This window comes from Aspergillus caelatus (assembly GCF_009193585.1).
Source record: "Aspergillus caelatus strain CBS 763.97 unplaced genomic scaffold BDV27scaffold_23, whole genome shotgun sequence".
Lineage (NCBI taxonomy): Eukaryota > Fungi > Ascomycota > Eurotiomycetes > Eurotiales > Aspergillaceae > Aspergillus > Aspergillus caelatus.
Window position 1 is genome coordinate 15,847 of NW_022475286.1, and position 25,536 is coordinate 41,382.

Sequence of the window (25,536 nt, forward strand, 5' to 3'; positions counted from 1 at the left end):
GGTCCCATGACATTTCACAATGCGGGGATAAGACTAATCAAGATAATGTCTGCCGGACAAAAGAGGTTTGTAGGCCCGATCCTTAAGCCGAGTGTATAGACATCGAGTCGGGCCCGGCTCTCGGAAGTCATTATGTCAGCGCTTTAATGCCCGATCGCGCGTCAAGGGAGAGCCAAGAGACTCGGGTGGATTTTCATCCCATCGGCACAACGGCCTGTGCTTGATTGGCAAATCGCCCAAGATTTCCTTTGAAATCCCCAAAACACGCGAGTATTAAGTTTAGGGATGATCTAGTGATGTACTCGGGTTCATTCAACATAGGTAAAATATGACTTCGAAAGCGAATCTGTGCCTGTTTGCATGCAGAAGGAGGATATTGCTCAACATGGACTGGGTATTGCACTGAACCTTCAACCTCCGCGTAAGACAGACAAGGATCTCGAATTATCCATAATTCGTTCAATTGGCTCCCTTTAAGCTTGTGTCCCGAGGCAAAATATAAAAGTTTCTCAATCAAGATTTCCTGTGTTCAACGGGGTATGTATCTCAGCATATCGGAAAATCACGTGGTCAATAATACTGCAGTAATCTGCTAGATAACTACTACTAAATACTGGGTTGGATTTTCTCACATACCACTAATCAATCAAGATTGGATAAGGCCACTCACGCTGAGCCCACTTATAAAATCACCTAACCCAATTATTGCGTTGAATAAGGACGAGTTCTACATTACCAATGACCACCATTTCCCGAGGATGAAGAGGCCCCTTCTCGCAATGCTGGAAACCTATGCCGCCCTTTCATTGGGGGGCATAGTCCATGTGAACATGCACAACGAGTCATTTGTTACACTGCGCGCCCTTGCCAATATCCCATATGCCAATGAGATCGCCCTGCTGAATACCTCAACACTGGCGGTGGAATAACAGGATCCTGTCAAGTCCGGCTTTATGATATCCGACACGATGCGACTCTTGAGCTAGCGACTGAGATCAGAGTACCGTTTATATCGAATAAACTTTCTCACGATTAAAATGGACTTCTACTGATTAGCGGTCATCCTCATCCCCCCTCCCTTGACTGGTTGGTGGATGATCGTAGTAAGTGCTTAGAGGCCCATGTTCTGGACCTTCAGAAATGTCATAAGGGAACAGCCCCAAGCTGGGTGAGTGAGTGGACATGGGAGGGTGGATTGAGAAACTTGTATATTAGTACTAAAGAATATGGGTCTGGTACATCTGCGGGGAGAGGCACGGGGTATTACTTGGGGTTGATAACTGGGTTGTATCAGAAAGGGACTTTAGTTTGGAGGGATTTATTAGATTACTTAAGGAAGAGAAGAACGTAATCAACGTTCCACCAAACTAGAGCATAGAGCTTCGGTAGCCTCTTATTTATAATCTGCTGTTATGTATTATATGACGGAGTCGAGGATCCAATGCTATATCTGTCGGCATTCTAGGGGAATGAAGAAAATCAATAATTGAAATAATAATCGAATATCTCCCTGCTGCTAAAGAGCCCTCATGAGCCACTCCGAGGAATGCTCCTGCCACTCCCGAATATGCCCCATAGCACAGTGGTCATCGTCGGGAAATAACATGAGTTCAGATCTTGGAGCCCAATTTGCGAGGTCAATTGTGTCTTGAGTTGAAACCAAGGTATCCCTCTCGCCATTAATCGCAAGAACAGGGCAGCGTATGCGTTCAATGTCAGCCCGACAAGGACGAAGGCTATGAAGGCTCGTCATTAGAGCTTGAATACCGCCAGCTCCTACAACATTGAATAGGGACCTAACAAGAATTTCAGGCATTCCAAATGACCCCGTGGGGCTTAAGGATCGAGCCAAAGGTGCCCCGTTGATAACAACTGCCTTCAGACGCTCATCTGCAATTGCCATCCGCGTCACACAGTTCCCACCGAAACTGACCCCGACCATTCCCAGCCTTGACCGATCAATGGCTGAATGGGATTCGATGAATGATAGCACATCACCATATATCTGCTCCGAGGAATCTTTACACAACGGCCTCTTGTATCTATACGTACCCGGCATCTCCATGAAGAACCAAGCGCTCGAAACAACTGACCGTGTGCGCAACACAGTCATGATGCTTTCAACATTGGTGCCTTCGAGTCCATTCGTGAAGAGGACCCCGGGCATCCCGATTGGTTGAGTAGCCTCTGGCAATAGGCCGTACACCTTAATCTCCTCGCCTTGTGACCTCACAACATGTCGTTCAACTTTGAGATCGATCGTCGGTGCAACAGCATCCAATAGGATGTCAAAGAGGGCCTCACAGGAGTAATATGCCTTATCCCGGTTCGGTGTCCGACCTGGCCAAGCTGCGATGAAGAGGTACGCTATGGCCTTCACCAAGGCATCCACCGCGATGCGGCTACTAAGAATCTCGGGTGGAGTGGCGGAGTTCAAAGAGTCATTGGCATCGATCACGGTACCGGGCGGTGTCTGCGTAATAACGGTGCTTCCATGGGCAAGGAAGGCCAGTAGGTCCGGTGATGGCGACCTCTTCGGCTCGTTCTCTAGCCATGCCTGCTTAGGGTCAAGCTTCCACCTTTTTAACTCAGTGTCTAGCCGCAGGAGATACAACTCTGCCAGTGAAGTCCAATATGCTGGCCAGTAGTCATCATTGAATGACTTGCATTGTTTCAGCTCGAGTAGGATTTTCGGTTGGGATATTCCGCCTATAGTGCCGAATCGGGTTGCTGATAGTAAGGGGAGGAAGGGGTGGACGCCGGTGAACCGAGCAGCAAGATCTGTGGTTTGTGTTATTGCGAGGAGCGAGACAAGGGCTTCGGAGATCATTTTCGATTGATCTAATAGCGAGGGAAAAGTGTCGTTCTCATTGTATTCCAGATAAAAGCCCACTGCGTACGCGCTTCAATAATTTATAGCTAGGAGCCGATGGCACTACAGACCACACCAGTAGCATGCACGTTCTAAACCTCGGTAACTTGAGCTTAGACTTTTGAAATACAGTGTTTTGGGGGGAAGCTTCAATTTGATTCTCAAGACAATCATGTCCTGAGTAGCATTGTATTACAACCGAAGTTCGGGTTCGGAAAAGTCCCACTGGGGCGAGGGTTGAGTGGAGCTAGTGGAGCTCGGATTCGGGAAATCACATGAATCATCATCAGATTGACGGAAGTACGAAAGAGCATGGCAGCAGTACCAAGTAGGAGTCGCCCCAAGAGTAAGAATCTAGGCGGCTAGAGAATGCCAGTAGAGGTCGAGTCGGGGATTTCGGAGAACCATGTGTATATTGATCCCTGGCCGCTGAAGGTCCAAATTCACTTCATGCTACAGTTCCTTCGATCTGATATCAATCAGTCTTGATTCGACATGAAACATATCAAAAAAAAAAAAAAAAAAAAAATTGCTACAACTATTGCTATCCCACGGTCAAGATAACTATACCTGCCAACATTCAGGTCGTGGACCGAGACACGTATCTTTATGTCTATGAGGAAAATGTCACCGTGCCCCTCAAACATGGCGGAATTCTCCGCTGCAATGTCTACAGACCGAAAGATTCGGATTGCACCCAAAGGTGCCTCGTCCTAGTTATATGTGGACCCTACGGAAAAGATTTCCCATACAAGACGTACGCAACGCAAGTGATTTCCGCGTGGAGAAGTAGCTAAAAGATTTAATCAGCTTCCATCCGTCGAGTTTCTCAGAGCTCAATCCAGAATATCAAACTGAGCAGTCGGCATGGGAAACCCCGACACCCAAGTACAGGATCTCGCATGGCTACGCAGTTGTACGCGCGGATGAACCTGGAATCAGCCAATCACCGGCATATTGAGTGTAAAGTCTGCGGCAACTGCAGAGGCTTTCTGTGACACAATCGAATGGGCTTCACAGCAGCCCTGGTCGAATGGTAAGGTCGGCTTGCTTGGAGTGAGCTACTACGCCATCTCACAGTGGCAGGTCGCCGCCAGAAACCCCAAGGGCCTCGCGGCCTGTGTACCTTGGGAAGGCAGTTCTGACTCTTACAACAAATCAACACGCCATGGAGGGATTCTCTCCAACGCATTCTTCAATTGGTGGTACCCACGACAAGTACTCTCTAACCAGTACGGGCGACCTGGCAAGACAGCGCGAGGCTGGGGCTTTGATACTTTGGATGTGGATTTGAGCAAAGAGGAACTTAAAGCAAATAGGTCTCCTGTTCTTGAATCGATGCACTTGCAGCGCTTTCGCGGTGACGAGTTCTTTCTTTCGACTGCCATTGACTTTGACAAGATCAAAGTTCCAATTCTCAGCGTGGCCAGTCTTGGTGGCATAATGCTGCATTTGAGAGGGAACGTGCTGGGCTATTATCGTACTGGGTCAGATTCAAGTACCTCAGATTCATTTCTGGTCGTCACGATCTCCCATTTTACTACCATGAAGAAGTGGAGGACCAGCGGAGCTTCCTGGACGCTTTCTTGAAAGGCCAGGGCCGCAAGGGATGGTTGACCAAGGGCACAGTTCCTCCCGTTAGCCTACTCTTACGAAAGGGCAACAAAGGTGTCAATATTTCCAAGACGGGAATGACATTCAAACGCAGGGCAGAAAACGAATGGCCTCTGGCTCGAACTCAATACACCAAATTTTTTCTCACTCCTGACTTTGAGCTTTCATTCCAAGATCCTGGTATCAAAAACGCAATTGATGTCAGTTTCATGGCAGAAGGCGAGCAGTCAAGTGACGACCACAGTGCACTGCAGACGAAGGCATGTGACATCGAACACTCGACAAATGCTTCCTCCATTCTGAAGCAACTGCCACCCGATGTAATTCAGTTTCGTACGCAATCATTCCGCGAGGAAACCGAGATAACGGGCCACATCGTTGCTCATCTCAATGTTTCCCTCGGCAAGGACAAAGAGGGAAACACGCCATCTGATATTGATTTGTTCCTATCCATCCGACACATTTCCCCTACTGGCGAGGGAATTAACTACACTGGCTCAGCAGGAGACTTCGTTCCAATTTCAAAGGGATGGCTGCGTGTGAGTCTTCGGAAAACCAACCCCGATCATCCCAGCCATCGCCCATGGCTGCCATGGCGAGACTTCTATCGTTCCGATGTCCAAACGGTCAATCCTCAAAAGATCAGTCCAGTCGATGTGGAGATTTGGCCAATGAATGTAGTGGTCGAGGCAGGGGGCCGACTTGTATTAGAGATCAGTTCTCGTAACACGGCAGGAATAGGGATCTGGGGTCACACAGATCCCAATGACAGGTAAGTAAATTGAAAGTGAATTAAGTGGACTATATCTAATTCTTCAAGATCCCCCGTAACTTTCAAGGGCGTCAATCACATTCACTTCGGACCTAAGTATATTAACTACGTTTCCCTCCCAGTTATTCTATCCCAATGAGTAGCCGCATTATTGGCTAAATTAACCATCTCAAGTTGCAAAGGACCTTTTACTGAGTGCTATATTAGGCAATTGATTGGTTCTTCCTGTTGGTAAACTAGCTGTTGACCTCGTCACTTAAATCCAAGACTAAACTTCAGACTTTGTACGTACCAAGGCAATTAGTAGAGTGGAGAAGTGTGGTTTCTTTTTAAAAAAGAATTTTTTAAAAATTTAATAGTATATTGGCTAATCAATCGCATATTTGGTATCTCTGATTGGCAAGCCGTGGGTTGCAGCTGTGCTCTTATCTGTGTTCTGTTTATACAACCAAGCTCAACTTTCCAAGTTTTAGTTCCTGTGCAGAAAAGTCTACATCTTATATTTAAACCGAGTCGGAAATCTATGGACCGCTACACATCAAACATAAAAATCGTGCTAATATTGACCATCGTATAAGAGCAACGTTATAAACAGCCCGGGATTACCACTTTTCTCCTCTTATTAGGTAGACCGGAGAGGCTTCGTCGGTTTCGTTCTCGCAAAGCATAGTATTCTGTAGAGACATGGAGTGGTAACTTACCACCTAAACAGGGGTTATAACAAATGAGCCACTTTCCCTTAGTGTTTCGTATAGTGATTTGGTATCTATGGCATTTCGGTCGTTTTAACACCGAGTACTAGCGCCATTCCTGGGGTAGTTCAACCTGTCTCACCAAATTCGTTTCTTCTCTTCAATCAATCAATCAATCAACCTGTGCATCCAGGATTGGTTCCACTTGGTCCTATCCACGATCCCATTCACCTAGGAGGATTACTAGCCGATACTGTCTCAGCTTGCTTCCACATATTCTTACCCAGATGTGGAACGACATCCCGCCATGACTACAAAGTAAAATCATGTGTAGGAAAGCCCGAATGTGGAACAAACACAAAAACAAATCGCCACAAGTCCGATCGTCCCCGACGGGGTGTCATCTCGTGCACGGGTCTCGCATGGTCGTATCCCACATTGTCTCTGTCATGCCATTTCTTGGCGCTCTGCGGTGTTTTAATCGTGTTTTGTTGACCGTGTCCGAGTCCGATTCGGACCGAAGCAAGTGGCCCCTCCTCCATGGAGGAATAACGAGCCAATCAAGCCTTATTTTTCAGCGCCGAATTTCCGCAGAGTTCCTGCGAAGCCTCTCCTAGCACTAGGCTTAGGAATGGTCCAGTCCCGGTCCCAATATTTAGGACTGGGACCGGACTTTGCAGTCTTTGGTCTTTTCTTACATTGCTGAGGACTGCACTATGGTCCCCCGTGGTCCTAAGCGGTCTTTATTCCGCGGGACTACCGTTGTATAATCTTACCAAGGCCTTCTATTTTCGGCTATATAAATATGATAATTTATTAAAATAGTTCTTTATAATTATAATAGTATTCAGTATAAATACTACTAATATTCTATTAATTATTGTTGTATTCTACTGACTTTCTATTAATTTTTTATCGATTTTCTGTTACTTTTTATTAAGTATCCGATGACACGGCTGCGAACGACTGATACCGGCCCCATCACGTGAATACCTACTCCAGAATCTACCCCAGTGGGAGTATACCGGGGGTATACGATACTGCGCGCTACGATTGGATATACTCCATCTCCTAGCCCCGAGGGAGTCACGATGGGAGTAAATAGCTAAGAAATTATATCTCTACCAATTCTATATATAAATTGATATATTAGTGGCAGTGGATGGTCAGAACTGCCACTAATATAGATATATATAATCTAGAGCTATATAGAAAAGTCGCGTGATGGATAAATATCAACTGACTGTTACATGTTCATCTGTTACAGTAGGATACTCAGGCCTATATTCTATTATGGCCGCCTACTGTCTTAGAGAAATCCCTCCATCTCATGCAACAGCTCCGAATACCTTCATCCTAAGTGGCGAATCCTGCTACAACGCCTCTGTCTCCGTCACCTACACGTAAACTACAGTCACCAACCACCTCCTTTGGTTCGGCAAGGCATGGCTCAGGATTATGAACCGCAGAGGCCCCTTAGCGAACCACACCACCACCACCACCACCACCACCACCGGGGCTTTCCAAAGAGAGGATGCATAGCCCTAGTTACATACGCTGCTATATAGAAGTGAGTTCGTCGTGCGATTTAGGATGCCATGCTTACGCGGTCGGTTGGGGGTAAACGGGGGTTGTATTATTCTTGTGATACTGCATATTGAACGATGGACAGCGGTAGGGAGGATGTACGCCTGCGGTCGATGTGACGCAGGATGCATATCCTTCAACTAAACTGATTCGCTGACTAGTTCAGCGAACGATAGACGATTTAAGTTGAGAGTTGTTCCTGCAATATAGGTAGTGGACCTGTGTCAATTTGACCCACGGGAAACATTTTGGGATGCTTACCATCTAGTACTAGATATAACTGTCGGGGTTCTATATAACAAAGGGAGATAGACAATCTATTATAATAACTGCTTTTGCGGTATCTATAAGCACAATAGTAATACTAATATACTCCAGTATATATATAAAATATGTCTGATATCTATCTGCTCTACTGTTACTGTATATCTAATAATAGATTCAAATCGGCTCGTTATATCTGTACAAACCTATAGATAACGGGTGAAGTCGCGGGCATGCACGCTCCCCGATCCTGAGCGGGACAGGAGGACATTCAGAAGAGCCCGGATATCAGTTAAGAACTCCGCTGCGGAGGTAGGGCTGGCAAAGGCAGCCGCGGAGGAGGAAGTGGGTGTAGCCACCTCAGTGCTCTTGGTAGGAGCCGCAGTCGAGGGAGAAGCGGCCATGCTCGAGGACACGGTCGTCGAAACCGGGCTTTGTGTGGCAGCCGTAGCCGGATCCGCACTGGTTGTAGTAGCTCTTGTGCTCTCAGTAGGGGCAACAGACTGCACGGTTGAAGGGGCAGAAGCAGTCGCAGAGGTAGCGGCACTGGAAGCGCTAATGGAGCTTGAAGAGCCGGAGGAGCTTCCGGAGCTTCTGGAGCCAATCTCTGTAGTAATAGGGCCCTCCTCAACGTAGACACCGGACCAGAACCAGTCTTCCGCCGCGTCATCGGATTTACTGCCAGGCAGACGCAGCTGGCCGACATGCCAGTCAGCGGAGTTGGAGGAGGTAGAGGCACTAACCGGCGCGACAACCTGAGTCAAGGGCTCGGAACCATTAGATGCCCACAGGCCAACATTCTTGGAGTCGAAGTCAATGTCGTAGGCGAAGTTGTACCAATTACCTGCCTCCAGCTGGACCGACCAATGTGATTTGCCGTCCGCGTTCCAGCTCAGGGTGTTGTCAGATGCGCCAGATGCGCCATACTTCAGCTCCGTGAAGTGGCTTTCGAAGAATGCAATCTGGTGCTCAAACGATGGGTTGGGGGGGTTAGTCTCCTTGGTGGAAAGAGAAAAGTGGTAATACAGGTGGCCCGAGCCAAGATTAACCTTGGTCTGAGGGATGAGCTCGGAGCGCTCCATGGTCTGCCCATTCCAGAAAGATGTTCCATCCTAAGGGTTATGGTTAGGTGAAGTCAGAAAATGTATTACGGTTTGCATTAACTCACAATAGTGATCCGCAGTCCCTGGGCGTCGGCAGCCGCTGGATTCTTGAATTCGGAGGAAATACCCAAATACTCAGACGTTTCGCCAGAGCCGTGAATGTACCATTGCCATGCACCGACCTGGTTAGACCAGGACCCTAGATCTGTCAGTGGGGTGGGTACTTGTTACAAGATGGAGGGTTATGCACATTTGTCAATGTCGTCCACGGTGAGCGAAGAATCGGAGATACCGCTCCACAGCACGGATCCAGCCAGTGTGGAAGCAGGAAGAGCGAGAAGAGTAATGAGTGACTGCATAGTGAGAAATAGAATGAAAACGAATGAAAACGACTTGATAATGCGACCGGCACAGTTGGGGGAACTTGTAATTATGGGCTTCGGCATCTTTAAAAGGCGGGAGTGGGTCCGGTCAATATGACACTGAAACAAGGGAGGGTGAAGCTTGTTCCATATTGATTATCTATTCGGCTGTTCATGAAGAAGCTTGATAACATAGTCTAAATACCCGCGGAGATTAAGCACTCGACTGACCCCGGCTTGCTTGCGAGCTATAGTTGAAACAACAGCATCTGATGGTTGTCTTACCATGTATGACTGGCGTGGAATTCAACCCTTGGTCAATGCGAACTAGTTTCATTGGTGGAATAACCGCCTATCCCTCTTGACTATTCGACCTCACTGCAATAATATGGTACATTATTTATTCCATAAAAATTCAGTCTATTTGAAACCTGCCTTCCGCTTAGGTTTTCTCGTCAATCCAGCACTGTAAAAGGAGTCGCGAGTCCTGCGAACCCAATGAATTTCAAGAATTCTTCTGGTGAAGGTGTGGCGCTTAATTGTAAAGTTATACCTCTTTTTTTTTTTTTGCCTTCTCACTTCTTGTGTCTATTTATTTTATCTATTCATGTTTTTGAATCTAATTTTCTGGAATCCTTTTGGAATTTTCTCTGAGCTCCGTCGCTACGAGATTGGATCCGGGCTCTTTATCGCCGCAATCCACGCCATCAAACAGTTCAGAACAACATTCGCACCTCCCAGTGAACGGACAGCTTGGATGGTACAAGAATCCTAAAGGCCCTGACAGAAGCCCCAGCAGCCATTTGGTAGCAAATAAGTCCAGAATGTCACTCGAAGATATCTTAAGCTATAAGGGCACGATAGCCCTTTGCACTCACTGGTGTCTCAATAAAGGCATGATAGGCCTGCTCTGTTTAGGAAGCACTTGGTAATAAGGCTGTAGATGTACCTCTGGAGCACGGTACCTTCGTCATATATACTACAAAAATGCAATTGCAAATGCCTTCAATGTCAGAGCGACATCACACAACAAGCGCAACACTTCAGAAATATATACTCCATCGATGGTAAAGCCCGGTACTTATGACCTCTCTCTTTGTGTCGGACCCATTTATCTCTAATTAACAGCCTTCAGCAGGCTGTCCTGGCCCAGATTATACCGCGCATTGTATGTCATTGCTGCTCTTTTTCACTGTGTTGTAACTCTTCATGTCGAGCGATAAAGCCGCGTCACTAAGATACCAGTCGACGCTTTTGATGCAGCAAGGGGTTGTAAGCGAGTCAGTGTCCTAAAAGACTTGAAGTGAGCAAGGTAGCTGGTCATAGAATTCCTGTTCGCCAGTCACAGTCTTGGTATTCGTACGGGCGATACCATGAAGCTACTCGAACATAGATAGAAAGGGGAGGCGTGATGGATCCTACCAGTACGGTCATCGGGGAGCAAAAGGTGACAAAAGGGTTATCTTGTCTACACGACCATGATACTGAATCTATTTTCACCACCGAAGAATAGTGAGTGTACGGACTACCAGCGGAATGGGCAAATGGAGAGATCAACGACCCAACAGGTACATATTTATATTTACTGCCTGGCCGACGACATCCTCACCGACCGTTGGGTTACGGTCACTCGACTACTCCAAAATGAAATGAAATTTATTGTTGCTTCGCTAGTCGGGGGTAGTTTTGATTTTTTGAACCTCAATTACCTCCCTGGAACGAATTGTCTTTATCGAAGGCATCTGAAGCGCTCTTGGATGCGACGATACTATAAATACCAGCCGCTAATGCATAGCAACTGCGCCGCACCAGGGATGTCCAGCCCCTTATTACTGGATCTTTTGATCCTAGGAACGTGCTTCCCCTCTTCCTCTCTTGCTGCCTCTTTCGGGGTTTTTCTGAATCAATCACGTTTACAGACGTTTTACGCTCACCACCATGTCTCCGTCGCCTGAAGACCAAGCAATGCATCAACTGCAGTCGCAGCAATCCAAATTACTGGACAAAATTGACGAGCTCCGCACTATCGGAGTCGGCGGTCTCGTCGAACTCCCGCAATTGATTGTCTGTGGCAACCAGTCCAGTGGGAAGAGTTCGGTGCTCGAGGCAATCTCGCGAGTCCGTTTCCCGGCCAAGAGTAACGTCTGCACGCGATTTGCGACCGAGGTTATTCTGCGTCGCAGCGCACAGCCAAAGATTCGGGTCTCGATCGAACCGGGCGAATCCAGAACCAACGAAACAGAACGCCAGAAACTGCGGAACTTCGCCCCCCAGGTATTCTCTAGCTACGAGGACCTCCCGAATCTAATTGAAGAAGCGAAGCAATGTATGGGCATCGCCGAGGAAGACACCGTCAACTCCGGGTTCAGCGATGACGTGTTGAAGGTCTCCATCTCGGGCCCCGATAAACCGGAATTGAGTCTTGTTGACCTGCCTGGGCTGTACATTTCAACGAGTCGTGATCAGGGGCCCAAGGGGATCCAGATCGTCCGAGGGTTGACGGAGAAATATATGAAGAACACGCGCACCATCATTCTGGCGGTGATCAGTGCCAGAACGGATTATCACCTGCAGGAAGTCCTGAACCTGGCAGAGCGATTTGACAGCAAACGCGAGCGGACGCTGGGTATTATCACGCAACCGGACAGGCTCGAAGCCGACTCGGAGGAGGAAAGCAATTACCTGCACTTTCTGCGAAATGAGAAAGTAGACCTGCGACTCGGATGGCATGCGTTGCGGAACCGGTCCTTTGAAACACGCAACGTGTCCGACGAGACACGCGATGAGAGGGAAAGGGCTTTCTTCGAGCAGGGCCGGTGGGCGTCACTTTCGCGCGACTGTGTGGGAGTCGAGACTCTTCGACGCCGGCTCAGCAGCATTTTATTGCAACATGTCTGTCGCAATCTTCCCAGTCTGATTGCTGATATCCAAGAGAAGATTGCCGACCGACAGAAGCGAATGGCGAAGCTGGGACCGGCACGGTCGACTCTGCAGCAGCAACGTGGCTTTCTCCTAGGGATAAGCAGCAGCTTTGAACGCATCACTAGTCAAGCTCTGAATGGAATGTATGCGGATGAATTCTTTGGGGAATTTGGCGATGATACGCACGATTCCCAGGACTTCCGCCGGCTCCGAGCAGTGATCCGTGAGCTGAATGAATGCTTTGCCGACGCCATGAACGTTCGTGGCTCTCGTCGGATTGTCAAAGAGTGGCCGAACCAGAGCTATGACTTAGCGCAGGAGAAGAAAAAAATGTACATGGCAGACTGGTCACCAGAATACATCACCCGTGAAGCACTGGAGAAGGAAATAGGCGAACAGGCGCGTAAGAACCGTGGTATCGAGCTTCCAGGCAGTGCAAACCAGTTACTGGTAGGCAGCCTATTCCGGGACCAATCCAAACCGTGGGAGGACATCGCTCGACTACACTTGTTGAACGCCTGGGAATCAGTGAAGTACTTTGCTTGCCTTCTCATCCGGCACCTCACGGATGAACCGACATACACACTGCTGGTGGGCACGGTTCTTGCACCCCAGCTGGAGGGAATGAAGGATGGTTTGCTAAGCAAGTTGGGGGAACTCACAGCCTATATTAAGCGCGGGCATCCCTTGCCTGTGGGAAGAAGCTTTTTATCCAAAATTCAATCCGCCCGAACGACCCGTCAGATTGCGACGTTGAGGGAGGGTCTGAGCCTTTCTCATTCATTATTTGGACCCAAGGACGGCTCTGAGTCATTCGATGTTCATGACCTAGTGAGGGCTGTATCCGAGCTTCAATCGTCCAGCGATCAATTCGCAGCAGCCGAGATCATCGACCAGATGCAGGCATACTACGATGTAAGTTCGATGCATAAGCAACCCAAGACCTTCGCTAACCAGCCTCCTTGAATAGACGAGTATTGTCACATTCGTAGACAACATTGCAACCCTTGCCATCGAGAATTGCCTTCTCGGTCCAGTGGAACACATATTCACCAGCCAAACCGTCAATAACATGGACGACCAGCAGATTCGCGAGCTTGCTGAAGAGTCGTCACATGTTCAGCAGGACCGACAACGACTGGGTCAAGAGCTGAAGAGATTACAGGCAGGGCTAGACATTTTAAACATCTTCAGCACCGAGAGCTCCGCATTACAGCGACCGCCTATATTTGGGAAGCCAGCTGTAGGGTCGCCGTCTCTTTTCCAAAACCTAGATTCAATTGCCCTATGCCAGAAGCGCGAGCCACAATCCAAGTGTAGATATCCCAGATCCATGCCAAATGATAGTCTGCGCTAACCTATCGAACAGCACACTCGGTTCCTACAACAAGCAGGCCTTCTCCGCCCGTGGTGTCAGGCGACAATAACAATAGGAACACTACACCTGCTTCAACGCGTAGTCTAGGCTCATTGTTTGGACCACCCTCCTCCCTTGGTAATAGTTTTATGCACAGCGGAAGCTCTAGCTCTGGCAATCACTCCCCTGCTAAAAATTCCAACAAGGAAAAGTCTCCGTTTGCTTCCCTAGGGTTTCACACAGGGAATACTCCCAAACCTTCGGAAGGATTATTCGGCTCATCACCCTTCTCTAAAGTAGATGCGGTTAAACCCCCAGCAGAAACGGGGCAGGGATTATTTGGGAACCCCGGCTTCGGCCAACAGTTCGGTAGTTCCAGCATGTCAGGGCCCAAGGATACAACTACTAAATATGATCCCAGAAAGCCCCCAGCCACGGAGGGACATCACCGGTAGGACGAATAAGCCATCTAGGTACATATACAGAACATGTATCTAATTGTTGTCATCCGTGGCAAGGATCATCTTCGAAGAGCTCGACAGCAATGTAAACAAGACGAATATGTATCAGCACATTTGTTGCCTTTGGTGCTTTGATAAGTATTCTCCCGAGGTTAGTCAGTATATTACATTGCATCCACCCCCAGCTCGCCGCATTCTGTTCGCTGTATGGCTAATAGTTTGCCATCAGGAACTACGACTTGGGGACTATGCGCGAGGCTTGAAGTTCGCCCCGGACAAGGTTGCTTGATGAGAGGCTTGTTTGGCTAAATATCCAGAGGCGTTCAGTCTAGATTTTGAGGCAATATTCTTCAGCTGGCGTAAGTTGAACGAAGCTTTATGTGCAAGTGTCCAACAGCCTCGTATTGTCGTAATCAGTGGAATAGTGCCCGATCACAGGATAGTCATTTCATTGGACCCCTTTTCAAGGATCAAGCATGATTTGAGCCAATTACAATTAACAAAATAACCAGCCATTCATCATTGGATGTCTCGCAGTAATATCCCAATGGTGCACTGGCTTGACCACAGCCATCAGAGACTCTAACAAACATTCTATCCGAAGCTATGCAATTCAGATCCGTGATGTGGGTGGGTCAAGCGAATGTAGTCTGATCGCCGTGGGACCCAATGGGTGGATGTAAGCGAAGCTCTTGTATTAAGATCGCGTCTCTCAGCCCTTAATGCCGCCATCATGATCAACCAGGACAACGCCAAGGAGTATCATTCCACGAGGAAAATAAAGCCATAATGAACTCACACTATAACGAACATGGTGAGCTCAAGTAGAGTAGCTCTGGATGACGACTTCAAGATACAGAAGAGAAATGACAAGAGTATGGCAGTATAAAGAGACACAGTTGAGGGTGCAAGGGATACAGCAAGGGTATATACGGAGTATTACTAGTATGATGACTGGCACCAAAGGTAAAGAGAAAGGGGGGGAGGGGGACGAGTGGATGCCCAAGATTTGAATGCTGAATAGCTTAGAGACTAGTATCAAACCCCTGGTAATTTCAGCTCGATGCAAATGAGCCACTCGTTAAAGCCTAGGGCTAGCTCCACTCCGACCTATTCTGGTAATCACCAGAAATCCTCCTAGCTACTAAATATAGAAGATGATGTACATCTAGCTGTCTATCAAAAAGTATGCGATCAGAAGAAGACTGCCTTCACTGGCAAAGACCAGATTTAGACTGTACTCAAGTGCAACAAGATAAGCAAGTGGCAATCTCCCATGCTAATATCATTTTTCTTTAGTTCAGACTTTGGGTGAGTCAGATATCTTTGTGTAGACCGTCTCGGAAATGCAGTATTTCGCCAGTAAAATGGAGGTATATTCTATATAATATCTTAGTAGAACTATGTTATTTTGCTTCCTTAGACTTATTAAGATATATAGTATCTTATTCCAGGATTGCATTAAAGGTATAAGCCGGTCTATTATAGTATATGCTATTAAGAGTGGTGAAGGGGGTCTCTCAGTATATTGTAGCCTTTATCTCCCTGGCTCCAAGAGTATTAATTAATTTTGGTTAAAGAGAGATTGCGCTGTTCTTGTAGTCTATCTCTCTAGAACTACTCTTATACTTATTGAAGGTAGTTAATCTAAAGATGAGATACTCTAAAAGGACCGTAATATAGCGTAACCATAGACGAACTCTATTGATTACTTATTCTATTTAGGTAGTGTGTCGAGTGGATTGCCGAACTGCCTCGGTGGAAAGAATAAAAAATATGTCTATGATAGATGTGCCCGATTATGTGACTATAAATTTAATGAGTGATACTGCAGTGTTGTTATACTGCAGTACATAAATCGGAATAATAGAATGATTAGCCTAAAACTCTTCCTCTTTTCACTAGCAATAATGCACTACTTATAGCTTACTCTAAATAGAAGAACCTCAAGTATAATTTTACCAGTGTCAGCTGAGCCATAGCTTTCTATGAGACATTTGTGTAAATAGCTATAAGTTAGGAAATTAACCCACTAGTTCATACCCAATCAGTAGAAATCCCTAATTGATTGACACAGTCACCTATCTGGGTTAGGGTCATTGATCTCGTTGTGGTTCTACCTACGATACAACGGGGTCCCATAGGATAGATAGACAAAACACATGCAAGCCACTAAGAGTTCGGCTCTGGAATATCGCCCAAGATAATCAGGCCACAAGGGCACATGGAGCTTTTCGTGGTAATGAATTTGTCCCCGAGCGCAGAACCATTCTGTGTTCGAAAAAAAGTTGGAATGCTGGGAATTGGAATGCCTTGTAGGAACGTGGGAATGTGGGGTTGTGCGGTTACCGTCGCGACTCAATTGCATCCGTAGTTTGTCTTTGACAGCAAATGAGAATGAACTGCACTAAACCGTACCAGGTTGATTCCGCGATAGAGTTTAACAGAACCCAAGCTTTCCGCAATTTCGCCAAGTCTCTCAACGCTCGAAATCACGAGGTTGTCCTACACATTCTGATAACGATGGGTCTATCACCCCCACTACTCACTGGACGCGAAGAAGACATTCCCTACACACAGTAGAATGGTTGGAATTGCCGGTCGAAGCCGTGCTTGCACGACATGCCGTCGTGCTAAAGTGCGATGTGGTAAGCGAGCCTGGGGAGCCGTATATGAAGGTACTAATTATAAAAAAAGATAGGACCCGCCCAGTATGCAATCGTTGTTCCCGGCTGAAGTTGAGATGCCAGGGACTCAGTCCATACTCTGTATTCATCAACGGTCTTTCACTCGTTGAGATTTTACCAGATAATGAGGCTGCCGAAGATCAGAGTATGATTATTCCCGCAGGTGTTTCTCCTGACTCAGATGAGTTGTTCATGACACACCTGATGAAAAGCCTGTTTACAACCCCTCAAACTGATAACAATTGTAACATCGTCGCTATCTCTCCATGGGTCCTAGCTTCCCTTCAACCTGATCATCAAAAGCGCAGCGCGGTCCTTGCTGTACGCGCTGCTGCCGCCGCCTATTATGGGAAGCTCTATCGGCACCACTGCGCCCTCACCCGAGGGGCAACCCTCTATACCATGGTTCTGGGTCATGTTCAAAGAGATATTAATGATCCAGTGCATGTCGTAGATACTATCACGTTAGCTAATACTGTGTTTCTGGCTCTATATGAAATGGTCACATTTACAGACACCACGGCATGGTTGACTCATTTCCTGGGTATTGGCCAGCTTGTAAGTTCTTCAAGTCTTTTCAAGCACCCGGGATGGGAACTAATACTGGCATAGATAAAGTTTAGAGGGCCTCATCGCCATCAGACCCGGGTGGAAAAGGAGCTGTTTCTAACAGTGCGATACTTTGTTGTAAGTTCATAATACCAACAATTACGAATTAATCTGACGTCCAGGTACTCGCGCATCTTATTCAAAACAAACGGTGCTTTCTAGAGGATAGGGCCTGGAAACTCGTTCCATGGGCGTCTGATCCTAGCTCCAAAATGACCATTGATTACATCCTCGATATCTTCTGCGACGTTCCCGGAATATTAGACGATGTTAGGTGGTCACAAACAAATTCTCACTCTACACAAGATGGTCAAAGGGGACGTGCTAAACTATGCATTCGAATTAATGCTTTATTCAAAAGGCTTCTGCAATGGCGAACAAACTGGGAAGCCCGATTTTCGGACAGTTGTTTTAGCGTTGCACTCAGCGCGCTGAGAGACTTGAAAGCAGTGCATTTAGACACCTATCCTTTCTTAGATGCGGTTTTTTTCACCAAAACTATCCATGTGGCCGAAATGTGCCTGTATAACTCGGTGCTCGTCATTCTACATCGGGCTTGGAATGCTGTATCATCCTCAACCAACGTGCCGCCGTCATTTGGTACTGCTGCAAGTGATCTCAATTCCGCAATCCTCCTTCCACCCGGCAAAGGATCACTGAAAGAAATTACACGTGAGATTTGCCGCATGGTCTACTATCAACTTCTATTTTGCCCGGGCCACATAGGTGCCATTCAGCTCATTTTACCTGTCCAGGTGGCATATCAAAACGTTGTGCCAGATTCAGAAGAGGCGCATTGGCTGTCAAAAATTATTTCGCATATCGCACAGTCTCATGGCTTTGAGGCCGTGAGGTATTTCCAGAGCTCTGTGGAGCCAATAGTGTTTATGTAGATTACTTATAACTCTTATTCTTGCTCAGAGAGTAGTTCATGCCTTGGCTTTGGCTGGAATTATGAGATGGAAATTGCACTCCATCGCTTTGTTTTTTCTCTTTCTATTTTCCTTCCTGTTTTCATTTTTCTTTTCTTTTCTTTTTTTTTTTTTGTGGCTTTACTCTTTGCAGGAAGCTACATTGTCGGTGGTTCAATGACAAGAGATCGCTGTTATCCACTGTCAGCCAACGTCGCCTTTCGTTTCGTCTGCTGTATCTACATATACTGTAGGTCCACAACTACAAACAGTAGTGGTGGTTACTGGAGACATAAGCTAGGCCATATATACACTCAGTATGCCAAGAAATGAATTTCTAGTGTCTACCGAAGAATGAACCATGAAGCAAACCATTCTCTATTAATCCCAGGTGTACCTATTGCCAGTCTAGCTAGAGACTTTACCTCGTATGATGCTGACTACATAATCTTCACAGGGAGCCCCGATTTTAAATGGGACTCCAAATTGGGGGTCTGACCGGTAACATCAAGCAGGAGAAATGAACAGTGAACATGGAAGAGAAATAATTAGATTACCCACAACAGGGGGATCGTTCCGCCTCATCTGTACGAGACTCCGCGGTCGTTCTCTTGTGCAGTTGTAGGGTTAGGTATAGATGATGACCTCAAAATAGCTCTGCGCTCTGTTGTGCTAGGCCGCATTCGGCTGATTCTGCGATAGAGTTCGAGCGGGTTTCAGTGGCTGTTCTAACACCACAACTTGTGCCACGCGTTCTTAGGAATTTTCTAATTCTAGAGTGCCACTACTCACCTCCAAGGGCTGACATCCATACTTGTAATAAAAGAATGATTAAGTATAGTAAAGGAACTATCCCTCCGTCTAGCAAGCTTCGAAGATTCCCTTGCTTCAGAACTGCACTTTGACTTTTGGAGAGGATCCAACAAACTACGACCGACTACACGAGGATGGCAGGCCAATCAGCACCAGCGTCTGAGCGCTCCTCTCCAGATCGCGGTGTACACAAGCGAGTTTGCAAAGCCTGCGATCGCTGTAGACTTAAAAAGTCAAGGGTATAAAAACAGGCCTCGAACCAGTATCAACACGTACTGATGCGCTGACCCAGTGCAGTGTGACGGTGCCAAACCGTGCAGTCGTTGTCGGGCAAGAAACACGCTCTGTGTTCTCAGCGAGCGGAAGAAGACCCGTGACAAAGTGTACCCTAGGGGGTGAGCATGCACCTGGCTTGATTTGATATTTGCGAAAGTGGTCGAGCTAATTGTTTTTCTGCACAGTTACGTTGAGATGCTGGAACAACAACAAACATGGCTGGTCAACGGTCTTCAAGAATTATATCGACGCCTCCTCGAAGGTGACGGGTGGCAGGGCGAGCCACTAGAACGTGAAGCCAACGGACAACCATTAATACACGACCTACTCACCCAACTGGGCACTGTAGACCAGAGCAAGCATGAGCGACTCGAAGAAAGCACTGACTCCATGCAGCAGGCATTGTGGAAAAATGGTGCCGGGCATATGCAGCGCCAGGATACTTCAGATACCAGCTCCGAAAGCGCACACTCACCCGTTATGCCGCCTCTGTTCTCCGATCTCTTCGCTGCGCGAATAGGCCCGCAGACGTCCCCAACATCCTCAATTAATTTACCCCAATTGACGAGTACAAGCGAACTGCATAGGACACCAAACAATCCTGCGTATTCAACGTCGATGCAAACGTCCATGCTGCATATGATACACCCGTCAGACCTGCACAGCGCCCAGCTAAAGGATACGCAATGGCCTAGCCCTGGCTTCGGAAGCTTTGACGACATTGACATCATGTGCGCTCAGTATAGCGGGACACCGTACGATAACTTCATCACATTGCCGATGTTCAACCTCTAGATGCCAATAGTCTCGATCCCAGTGTCATATGGACAAGTCGAATGACATTGTACCATCAACCAATTCCTAGATAGCTGAAGATCATATCGTGACGAGTAATATCTGGGTTACGGATATGCTGTACTATTAATGGATATTCAAATATTATTTTCAGGATTACTGCATGGATTTGGAGGGAGGTACTCTTCTTATTGTGGTGCTCCGTGTTGGCTAAAAAATATGGAGTTCTGGGGCGTTATCTGGGGCTTCAAGAACGCTTTCCTACATATCCCTTTCTATTCTTCTCTCTACCCATTATTTGCTTCCAACTACTTACGATATGGAGAAGCGGTATTCTGTCAGCCCAATGAATGTATTAATGACCGCATCACCTGAGGCCTCTCATCTTGGCCCTCGACCATTAAAGGCCACGGCAACTGGCACGGGCATCTCTAATAGAATTTTCTCAATAATAAACTTCGTGGAAGAATATGCTATATACATGGCTGGTTAATTGCACATTGGTCTGACCAATGACTCCATCAATACTATCAATGTGAGGGTAGAATAAAGAGGTACGGAGGAAATTACTGATAGATCTTTCCATGATGGGAGGCGGCAGCGCGTACAGCAAGGTCCGCCCTGCACTTTTGTCTATTGGGTTGAAGGGAAGTCAGGATCTACAAGGAGATAGCTAGAATGCTACAACTATTATCAACCTGGGGAGCTGCAAATAGGCTTCTCATTAGATACGTCACAAATAGCTTATCTAAGTAAGGAGGGATAGTTAAGGAAATAGTCCATTTTCTGGTCTTTGGCAACCTTATGTTCCTGTGAGATTTAAAGCAGTAAAAGACCATTGATAAATATACATTTAATCTTCAACCGGGAGTAACGATTGTACATTGAGTGTCTCTGATCTTTTGGTAACCAATAGCTTGATATAGACCTCCCAGGGCTCACTTACCACATTGCACTTTGGCAGAACGGCATATCTTGCAAGCACGGCTTTGACCGGCTATTCCAACTATTATTCTGCACGTAGGGCCTTCTCCCTGTGCATCTAGGGGAAAATGGGACAACGGAGCTAGGACTACTGCTAGAATATGGTAGACTTTGTGGTTTCGAATACATAGCACTTGGGTGGCAGTACAGTTTCTCTCCGACCGGAAATGCAAATGGAATGCACTAGACCGTATAAAGCTGATTCCGCGATAGACTTTAGCAGAACCCTGATATATGCACTCTGAATGCAAATGCGTCAGGACGGACAAAATCTTGGTCCAGGGAACCCCACAACCCCACAGAACCTGCCAAGTCGTGGTATCACCGACTCACTGTTGCCTGTCGTGGGCCCAGTGAGCGTCATTTTCTGCTCCGAAGATTGTCAAACTCATTATAGTAGCAGTGGATACTAGTAGGATTGCCCCCCGGCAACTGAGAAATGGCTATTTTACCCCATGGGGGTGTACAATCTTTCTTTTGGTGTGCATAGGAACAACAGAAGATTTAGTATACATAATTGACAAGCGGGCATCCTACCTCTATAGGCCCTGCAGATCGACCTGCTCCTCCAAGCAACGACCAACCTAGTTGCAGAGGACGATCATTGTCCAACGAAATTACTTCCTAAGCTACCGGTCTTGGCCCTGAAATGATCGCGATCCCTCATTTAGAGAGGCACTATTTACATGAAATTTGCAGGACTGCACATCATGTCTCGCAACTGGATCATCTCTTTCATAGTCTCTTACTACCCGAAGTTTGGCCGGTTGTGTGGTGCTGGTACCATGAACCCTGCCGCTAATTGAGCCTAATTAGGCTTAGAAATCTGATCTAAAGCGCCTAGAAATTAAGTACGAGAATTAGAGATCCGGAGTACATGGGGTTTTTCGGCTCATATGTAACCATTTCCTTGAATGGGGTCAGAAGCAGATTATCACAATCAAAGCGTCTCCAATTTCCGCAGCCAGAACGTCGGCATTGTATACCTGAGACGCCGCTGATACCCCGATATCCCCGCTCACCAAAGCGGACGAACTGCCTGGTTGTGGAGAATGGAATCTATATAAGGCCCTTGAACCGCACCGATGGACAACATTCTTTCCAACATTCTTTCCAACAACACTGCAAGGGTTGCTGTCGTTCCTTTTCTATTCATCAGGCATGAAGCAGTTCGCAATCGTTTTCGTGGTACTGGCATTATGCCAAACCCCTGCTGCTAAGGCAGCGACTGGCTATACGTCGCCACAGGTCTTTCCTTCTCGTTTGTTCAACCTACCCCATTATACGTGTCCTCTTTAACAACCACTAATACATTGTCCAACAGCAAACGCAACTGGTGATGGTGGTTGGTCCGAAGCCTATCACAAAGCTGAAGAGCTTATATCCAAGTTAAGCGTGGAACAGAAGGTGTCTTTAGTCACTGGAACCATTTTCGGTGGCAGTGGTTGTGTCGGAAATATCAACCCTATTGACTCGGCTGGCTTCAAAGGATTATGTCTGCAAGATGGCCCTCTGTCTGTCCGCACCGCAGATCTAGCCAGCACATTCCCAGCAGGTGTCACAGTGGCAGCCAGCTGGGATAGAGAGCTGATGTACGCTCGTGGAAAAGCACTCGGTGCGGAGTTTCGTGGGAAGGGAGCCCATTTGATCAACGGGTGAGTAAGCCCATGTTTATACATCGTTCTCCAGCTGATATACAATCAGCCCCGTTGCAGGACCCTTGGGGAGACATCCTATGGGCGGTCGGAACTGGGAAGGCTTCTCCCCCGACCCTTATTTGACTGGTGTGGCCATGAACTCTACCATCCGAGGCACCCAAGACATGGGGGTACAAGCTTGTGCAAAGCACATTATTGGAAACGAACAGGAGACCCAGCGGACTAATTCCTTCTCTCCAAACGGCACCGAGGTTGCTGCTATCTCCTCTAATATTGATGACCGCACGATGCACGAGCTCTACCTCTGGCCATTTGCTGATGCTGTGAAGAGTGGAGTGGCTTCTGTGATGTGCGCCTACAACCGAATCAATGGAACTTATTCCTGTGAAAATTCCAAGCTCCTGAACGGACTTCTGAAATCAGAGCTCGGCTTCCAAGGATACGTGATTTCGGACTGGTTCTCCATGCATTCCGGGGCCCCGTCTGCCCTGGCAGGGCTTGATATGAACATGCCGGGTGTGATAAGGATCGAGGACATGCTATCAGGCAACAGCTATTGGGGAAAGAATCTCACGCGCGCCGTCGGCAACCATTCTGTTCCGGAGAGCCGACTAAACGACATGACGCGTCGAATTCTGACTCCTTATTTCTATCTCGGCCAGGACAAAGACTATCCCAGTGTGGACCCCTCTAGCTTTCATGTACTCATCAAGTCCTATGGCCTTGAACCCAGTCAGTTTGGCCTGCCGCGAGCGCCCCCCGCAAGGGATGTGAGAGGGAATCATAAAGCCCTTATCCGGCAGCTTGGTGCTGCAGGGATCGTACTGTTGAAGAACACAAACTCCGCCCTGCCTTTGAAAAAGCCGCAAAATATTGGCATCTTTGGCTATGATGCCGCCGACGTCGCCGATGGTGTTAACTACCAGGGAAATATCATTGATGCTCTTGGGCCCTTAACTCCGCACACTGGCTTCACAGTGGGCACTCTGTCGGTAGGAGGTGGCTCGGGATCTGCCCGGAACCCCTACGTGGTTTCTCCACTGCAGGCAATCCGTGATCGCTCGGACGCGCGCCTCCAGTATATCCTGAATAACGAGTTTATCATTGAAAGTGGTATTGCTACGCTCTATCCAGACCCCGACGTCTGCTTGGTCTTCCTCAAGACATGGTCTGAAGAAGGCAGGGACCGTTTGTCGTTCGAGAATGACTACAACTCCACCCAACTTGTCGAGAAGGTTGCCTCTTCCTGCCCTAACACGGTCGTTATAACCCACTCCTCAGGAGTCAATACACTTCCGTGGGCCCATAATACCAATGTGACGGCCATCCTTGCTGCGCACTACCCAGGCCAGGAGAGCGGAAACTCGATCGTGGACGTCCTCTTTGGAGACGTGAACCCGTCTGGACGACTGCCCTACACGATTCCGGTGCACGAGAGCGACTACGACTTTCCCATTGTCAATATCACCGGACCTGCCGCTTACGACACGGCGGCGTGGCAGTCCGACTTCACTGAGGGACTGATGATCGACTACCGCCACTTTGACGCCATGAATATAAAGCCTCTGTACGAGTTTGGTTTCGGTTTGAGCTATACGACTTTCGACTTCGAAGGGGAATTGGAAGCCAAAAGCGTCAAGTCCATTTTGTCCCAGTTTCCAAACTCCACTACTCGGATCGCACCAGGCGGAAACCCCGATCTGTACACGGAGCTCTTCACTGCTACGACTACTGTTCGTAATACGGGCAAGGTGGACGGAGATTCTGTCGTGCAGCTCTATGTCTCGTTTGAAGCTGCTCGGGTGCCAGAGGGAACACCCAAGAAGGTCCTGCGAGGGTTCGAGAAAGTGCATCTCAAAGCAGGGGAGGAGGCGCAGGTGCAATTCCAGCTGACCCGGCGAGACCTCAGCTTCTGGAACACCACTGCACAGAATTGGCAGATCCCTGCTGGTGACGCGCACGTCATGCTGGGATTCAGTTCGCGGGACATTCGCCAGAAGACAGACATCAAACTACTGTAATATGTTTAGGTTGCTTTGAAGTAGGGGCCTTTGGGATAAATTGCACCTCTGCAGTGTCCATGTTTGGTCGTTCCACCCACGCTGTGATTCGCTCAATTCATGCGCTTGACCCTGTTACCATTCTTTCTGAATACTTTTCCTTTTGTTTGATGATAGTGAGACTGCAAAGATATTCGTTCCTGTCGCTGGTCTCAATTGTTGTTTAACTTTGATCTGTACAATGTTAGATCCTCCGTATCTACTATTCATGCCCCATCCTGGATACTTCTCTTTGTCTGGATAATTAGAAGACCGCTCCAATTACGACGTAGGTTAAATACAAAAAAAGAAAAGAAAAGAAAAGAAAAAAGAAGAAGACGGCCTGCGAAGAAGACAGTCATACTCAGTACAGAGCACCCAGCCTATCTTAGAACTGGTGACATACTGGACAGTCGTGAACGAATAAATGGCTGCATCAACCTCCAAAAGCCCACTGACAGATCATGATTTGGACTCTTGCCGGCAATCAAACCCCTGCATTGAAGAAATTGCCAGATAAGGCAAAAAGGGTGGTATCTTCAACATGAACCACTCGGTAAACCAACCAGCCTTTAAACTGTTTGGGGCTTTTTGGAATCGAAATCTGACCAATTCCTGAATCCTGTTCATGGGCTAGATATAAGGGCCTTTCTTAGCCAGACAATTACATTCCTAGATTAAAGCTAATTACTAAGTGGATTGGGATACCTAACCCTAGTATGTCTCTCAACATGGCAATTAAAACATATTTAGGGGAC

General features: G+C 47.4%; 10 protein-coding genes across 10 annotated transcripts; 7 read left to right on the forward strand and 3 right to left on the reverse strand.

The window, feature by feature from the left end:
- The first annotated feature begins 660 nt into the window (after nucleotides 1-660).
- BDV27DRAFT_122398 (uncharacterized protein) lies at nucleotides 661-1,065 on the forward strand. Its single transcript, XM_032065618.1, has one exon. It carries the CDS (start codon nucleotides 759-761, stop codon nucleotides 927-929), a length of 171 nt encoding a protein of 56 aa, XP_031931422.1. The 5' UTR covers nucleotides 661-758; the 3' UTR covers nucleotides 930-1,065.
- A 389-nt stretch (nucleotides 1,066-1,454) lies between these two features.
- Nucleotides 1,455-3,047, reverse strand: BDV27DRAFT_122399 (alpha/beta hydrolase family protein). Its single transcript, XM_032065619.1, has one exon. It carries the CDS (start codon nucleotides 2,828-2,830, stop codon nucleotides 1,517-1,519), a length of 1,314 nt encoding a protein of 437 aa, XP_031931423.1. The 5' UTR covers nucleotides 2,831-3,047; the 3' UTR covers nucleotides 1,455-1,516.
- Nucleotides 3,048-3,241: 194 nt separating this feature from the next.
- Nucleotides 3,242-5,397, forward strand: BDV27DRAFT_142020 (Alpha/Beta hydrolase protein; the record flags this gene model as incomplete). Its single annotated transcript, XM_032069898.1, has 7 exons — nucleotides 3,242-3,307; nucleotides 3,433-3,629; nucleotides 3,683-3,788; nucleotides 3,842-4,336; nucleotides 4,372-4,686; nucleotides 4,792-5,258; nucleotides 5,307-5,397. The coding sequence occupies 7 exons, from the start codon at nucleotides 3,242-3,244 to the stop codon at nucleotides 5,395-5,397; spliced, it is 1,737 nt and encodes a 578-aa protein (XP_031931424.1).
- A 2,040-nt stretch (nucleotides 5,398-7,437) lies between these two features.
- On the reverse strand, nucleotides 7,438-7,831 carry BDV27DRAFT_122401 (uncharacterized protein; the record flags this gene model as incomplete). Its single annotated transcript, XM_032065620.1, has 1 exon — nucleotides 7,438-7,831. A coding segment is annotated over exon 1 (170 nt), but the record flags the coding sequence as incomplete, so codon positions are not given.
- Nucleotides 7,832-8,007: 176 nt separating this feature from the next.
- BDV27DRAFT_142021 (glycoside hydrolase family 131 protein) lies at nucleotides 8,008-9,263 on the reverse strand (the record flags this gene model as incomplete). The annotated part of the gene is made up of 3 exons (XM_032069899.1): nucleotides 8,008-8,913; nucleotides 8,970-9,103; nucleotides 9,155-9,263. 3 exons carry the CDS (start codon nucleotides 9,261-9,263, stop codon nucleotides 8,008-8,010), a joined length of 1,149 nt encoding a protein of 382 aa, XP_031931426.1.
- Nucleotides 9,264-9,893: 630 nt separating this feature from the next.
- On the forward strand, nucleotides 9,894-10,876 carry BDV27DRAFT_122404 (uncharacterized protein). The gene is made up of 3 exons (XM_032065621.1): nucleotides 9,894-10,342; nucleotides 10,419-10,555; nucleotides 10,689-10,876. The coding sequence occupies exons 1-2, from the start codon at nucleotides 10,210-10,212 to the stop codon at nucleotides 10,487-10,489; spliced, it is 204 nt and encodes a 67-aa protein (XP_031931427.1). The 5' UTR covers nucleotides 9,894-10,209; the 3' UTR covers nucleotides 10,490-10,555; nucleotides 10,689-10,876.
- A 267-nt stretch (nucleotides 10,877-11,143) lies between these two features.
- Nucleotides 11,144-14,571, forward strand: BDV27DRAFT_122408 (putative dynamin GTPase). The gene is made up of 3 exons (XM_032065622.1): nucleotides 11,144-13,103; nucleotides 13,159-13,504; nucleotides 13,558-14,571. Exons 1-3 carry the CDS (start codon nucleotides 11,205-11,207, stop codon nucleotides 13,998-14,000), a joined length of 2,688 nt encoding a protein of 895 aa, XP_031931428.1. The 5' UTR covers nucleotides 11,144-11,204; the 3' UTR covers nucleotides 14,001-14,571.
- Nucleotides 14,572-16,590: 2,019 nt separating this feature from the next.
- On the forward strand, nucleotides 16,591-18,195 carry BDV27DRAFT_154055 (uncharacterized protein; the record flags this gene model as incomplete). The annotated part of the gene is made up of 4 exons (XM_032071897.1): nucleotides 16,591-16,674; nucleotides 16,757-17,251; nucleotides 17,306-17,380; nucleotides 17,425-18,195. The coding sequence occupies 4 exons, from the start codon at nucleotides 16,591-16,593 to the stop codon at nucleotides 18,193-18,195; spliced, it is 1,425 nt and encodes a 474-aa protein (XP_031931429.1).
- A 965-nt stretch (nucleotides 18,196-19,160) lies between these two features.
- BDV27DRAFT_142023 (Zn(II)2Cys6 transcription factor domain-containing protein) lies at nucleotides 19,161-20,097 on the forward strand (the record flags this gene model as incomplete). The annotated part of the gene is made up of 3 exons (XM_032069900.1): nucleotides 19,161-19,265; nucleotides 19,324-19,421; nucleotides 19,488-20,097. 3 exons carry the CDS (start codon nucleotides 19,161-19,163, stop codon nucleotides 20,095-20,097), a joined length of 813 nt encoding a protein of 270 aa, XP_031931430.1.
- A 2,145-nt stretch (nucleotides 20,098-22,242) lies between these two features.
- BDV27DRAFT_154057 (beta-glucosidase) lies at nucleotides 22,243-24,760 on the forward strand (the record flags this gene model as incomplete). The annotated part of the gene is made up of 3 exons (XM_032071898.1): nucleotides 22,243-22,342; nucleotides 22,406-22,736; nucleotides 22,786-24,760. The coding sequence occupies 3 exons, from the start codon at nucleotides 22,243-22,245 to the stop codon at nucleotides 24,758-24,760; spliced, it is 2,406 nt and encodes an 801-aa protein (XP_031931431.1).
- Between the last annotated feature and the right edge of the window lie 776 nt (nucleotides 24,761-25,536).

Coding starts and splice junctions, on each gene's coding strand:
- BDV27DRAFT_122408 (XM_032065622.1), top strand. CDS start 11,205: ATGTCTCCGTCGCCTGAAGACCAAGCAATGCATCAACTGCAGTCGCAG. Junction 13,104..13,158: donor AGATGCAGGCATACTACGAT/GTAAGTTCGATG, acceptor CTCCTTGAATAG/ACGAGTATTGTCACATTCGT. Junction 13,505..13,557: donor GCGCGAGCCACAATCCAAGT/GTAGATATCCCA, acceptor CCTATCGAACAG/CACACTCGGTTCCTACAACA.
- BDV27DRAFT_122398 (XM_032065618.1), top strand. CDS start 759: ATGAAGAGGCCCCTTCTCGCAATGCTGGAAACCTATGCCGCCCTTTCA.
- BDV27DRAFT_122404 (XM_032065621.1), top strand. CDS start 10,210: ATGTACCTCTGGAGCACGGTACCTTCGTCATATATACTACAAAAATGC. Junction 10,343..10,418: donor CTCCATCGATGGTAAAGCCC/GGTACTTATGAC, acceptor TGTCCTGGCCCA/GATTATACCGCGCATTGTAT.
- BDV27DRAFT_122399 (XM_032065619.1), bottom strand. CDS start 2,830: ATGATCTCCGAAGCCCTTGTCTCGCTCCTCGCAATAACACAAACCACA.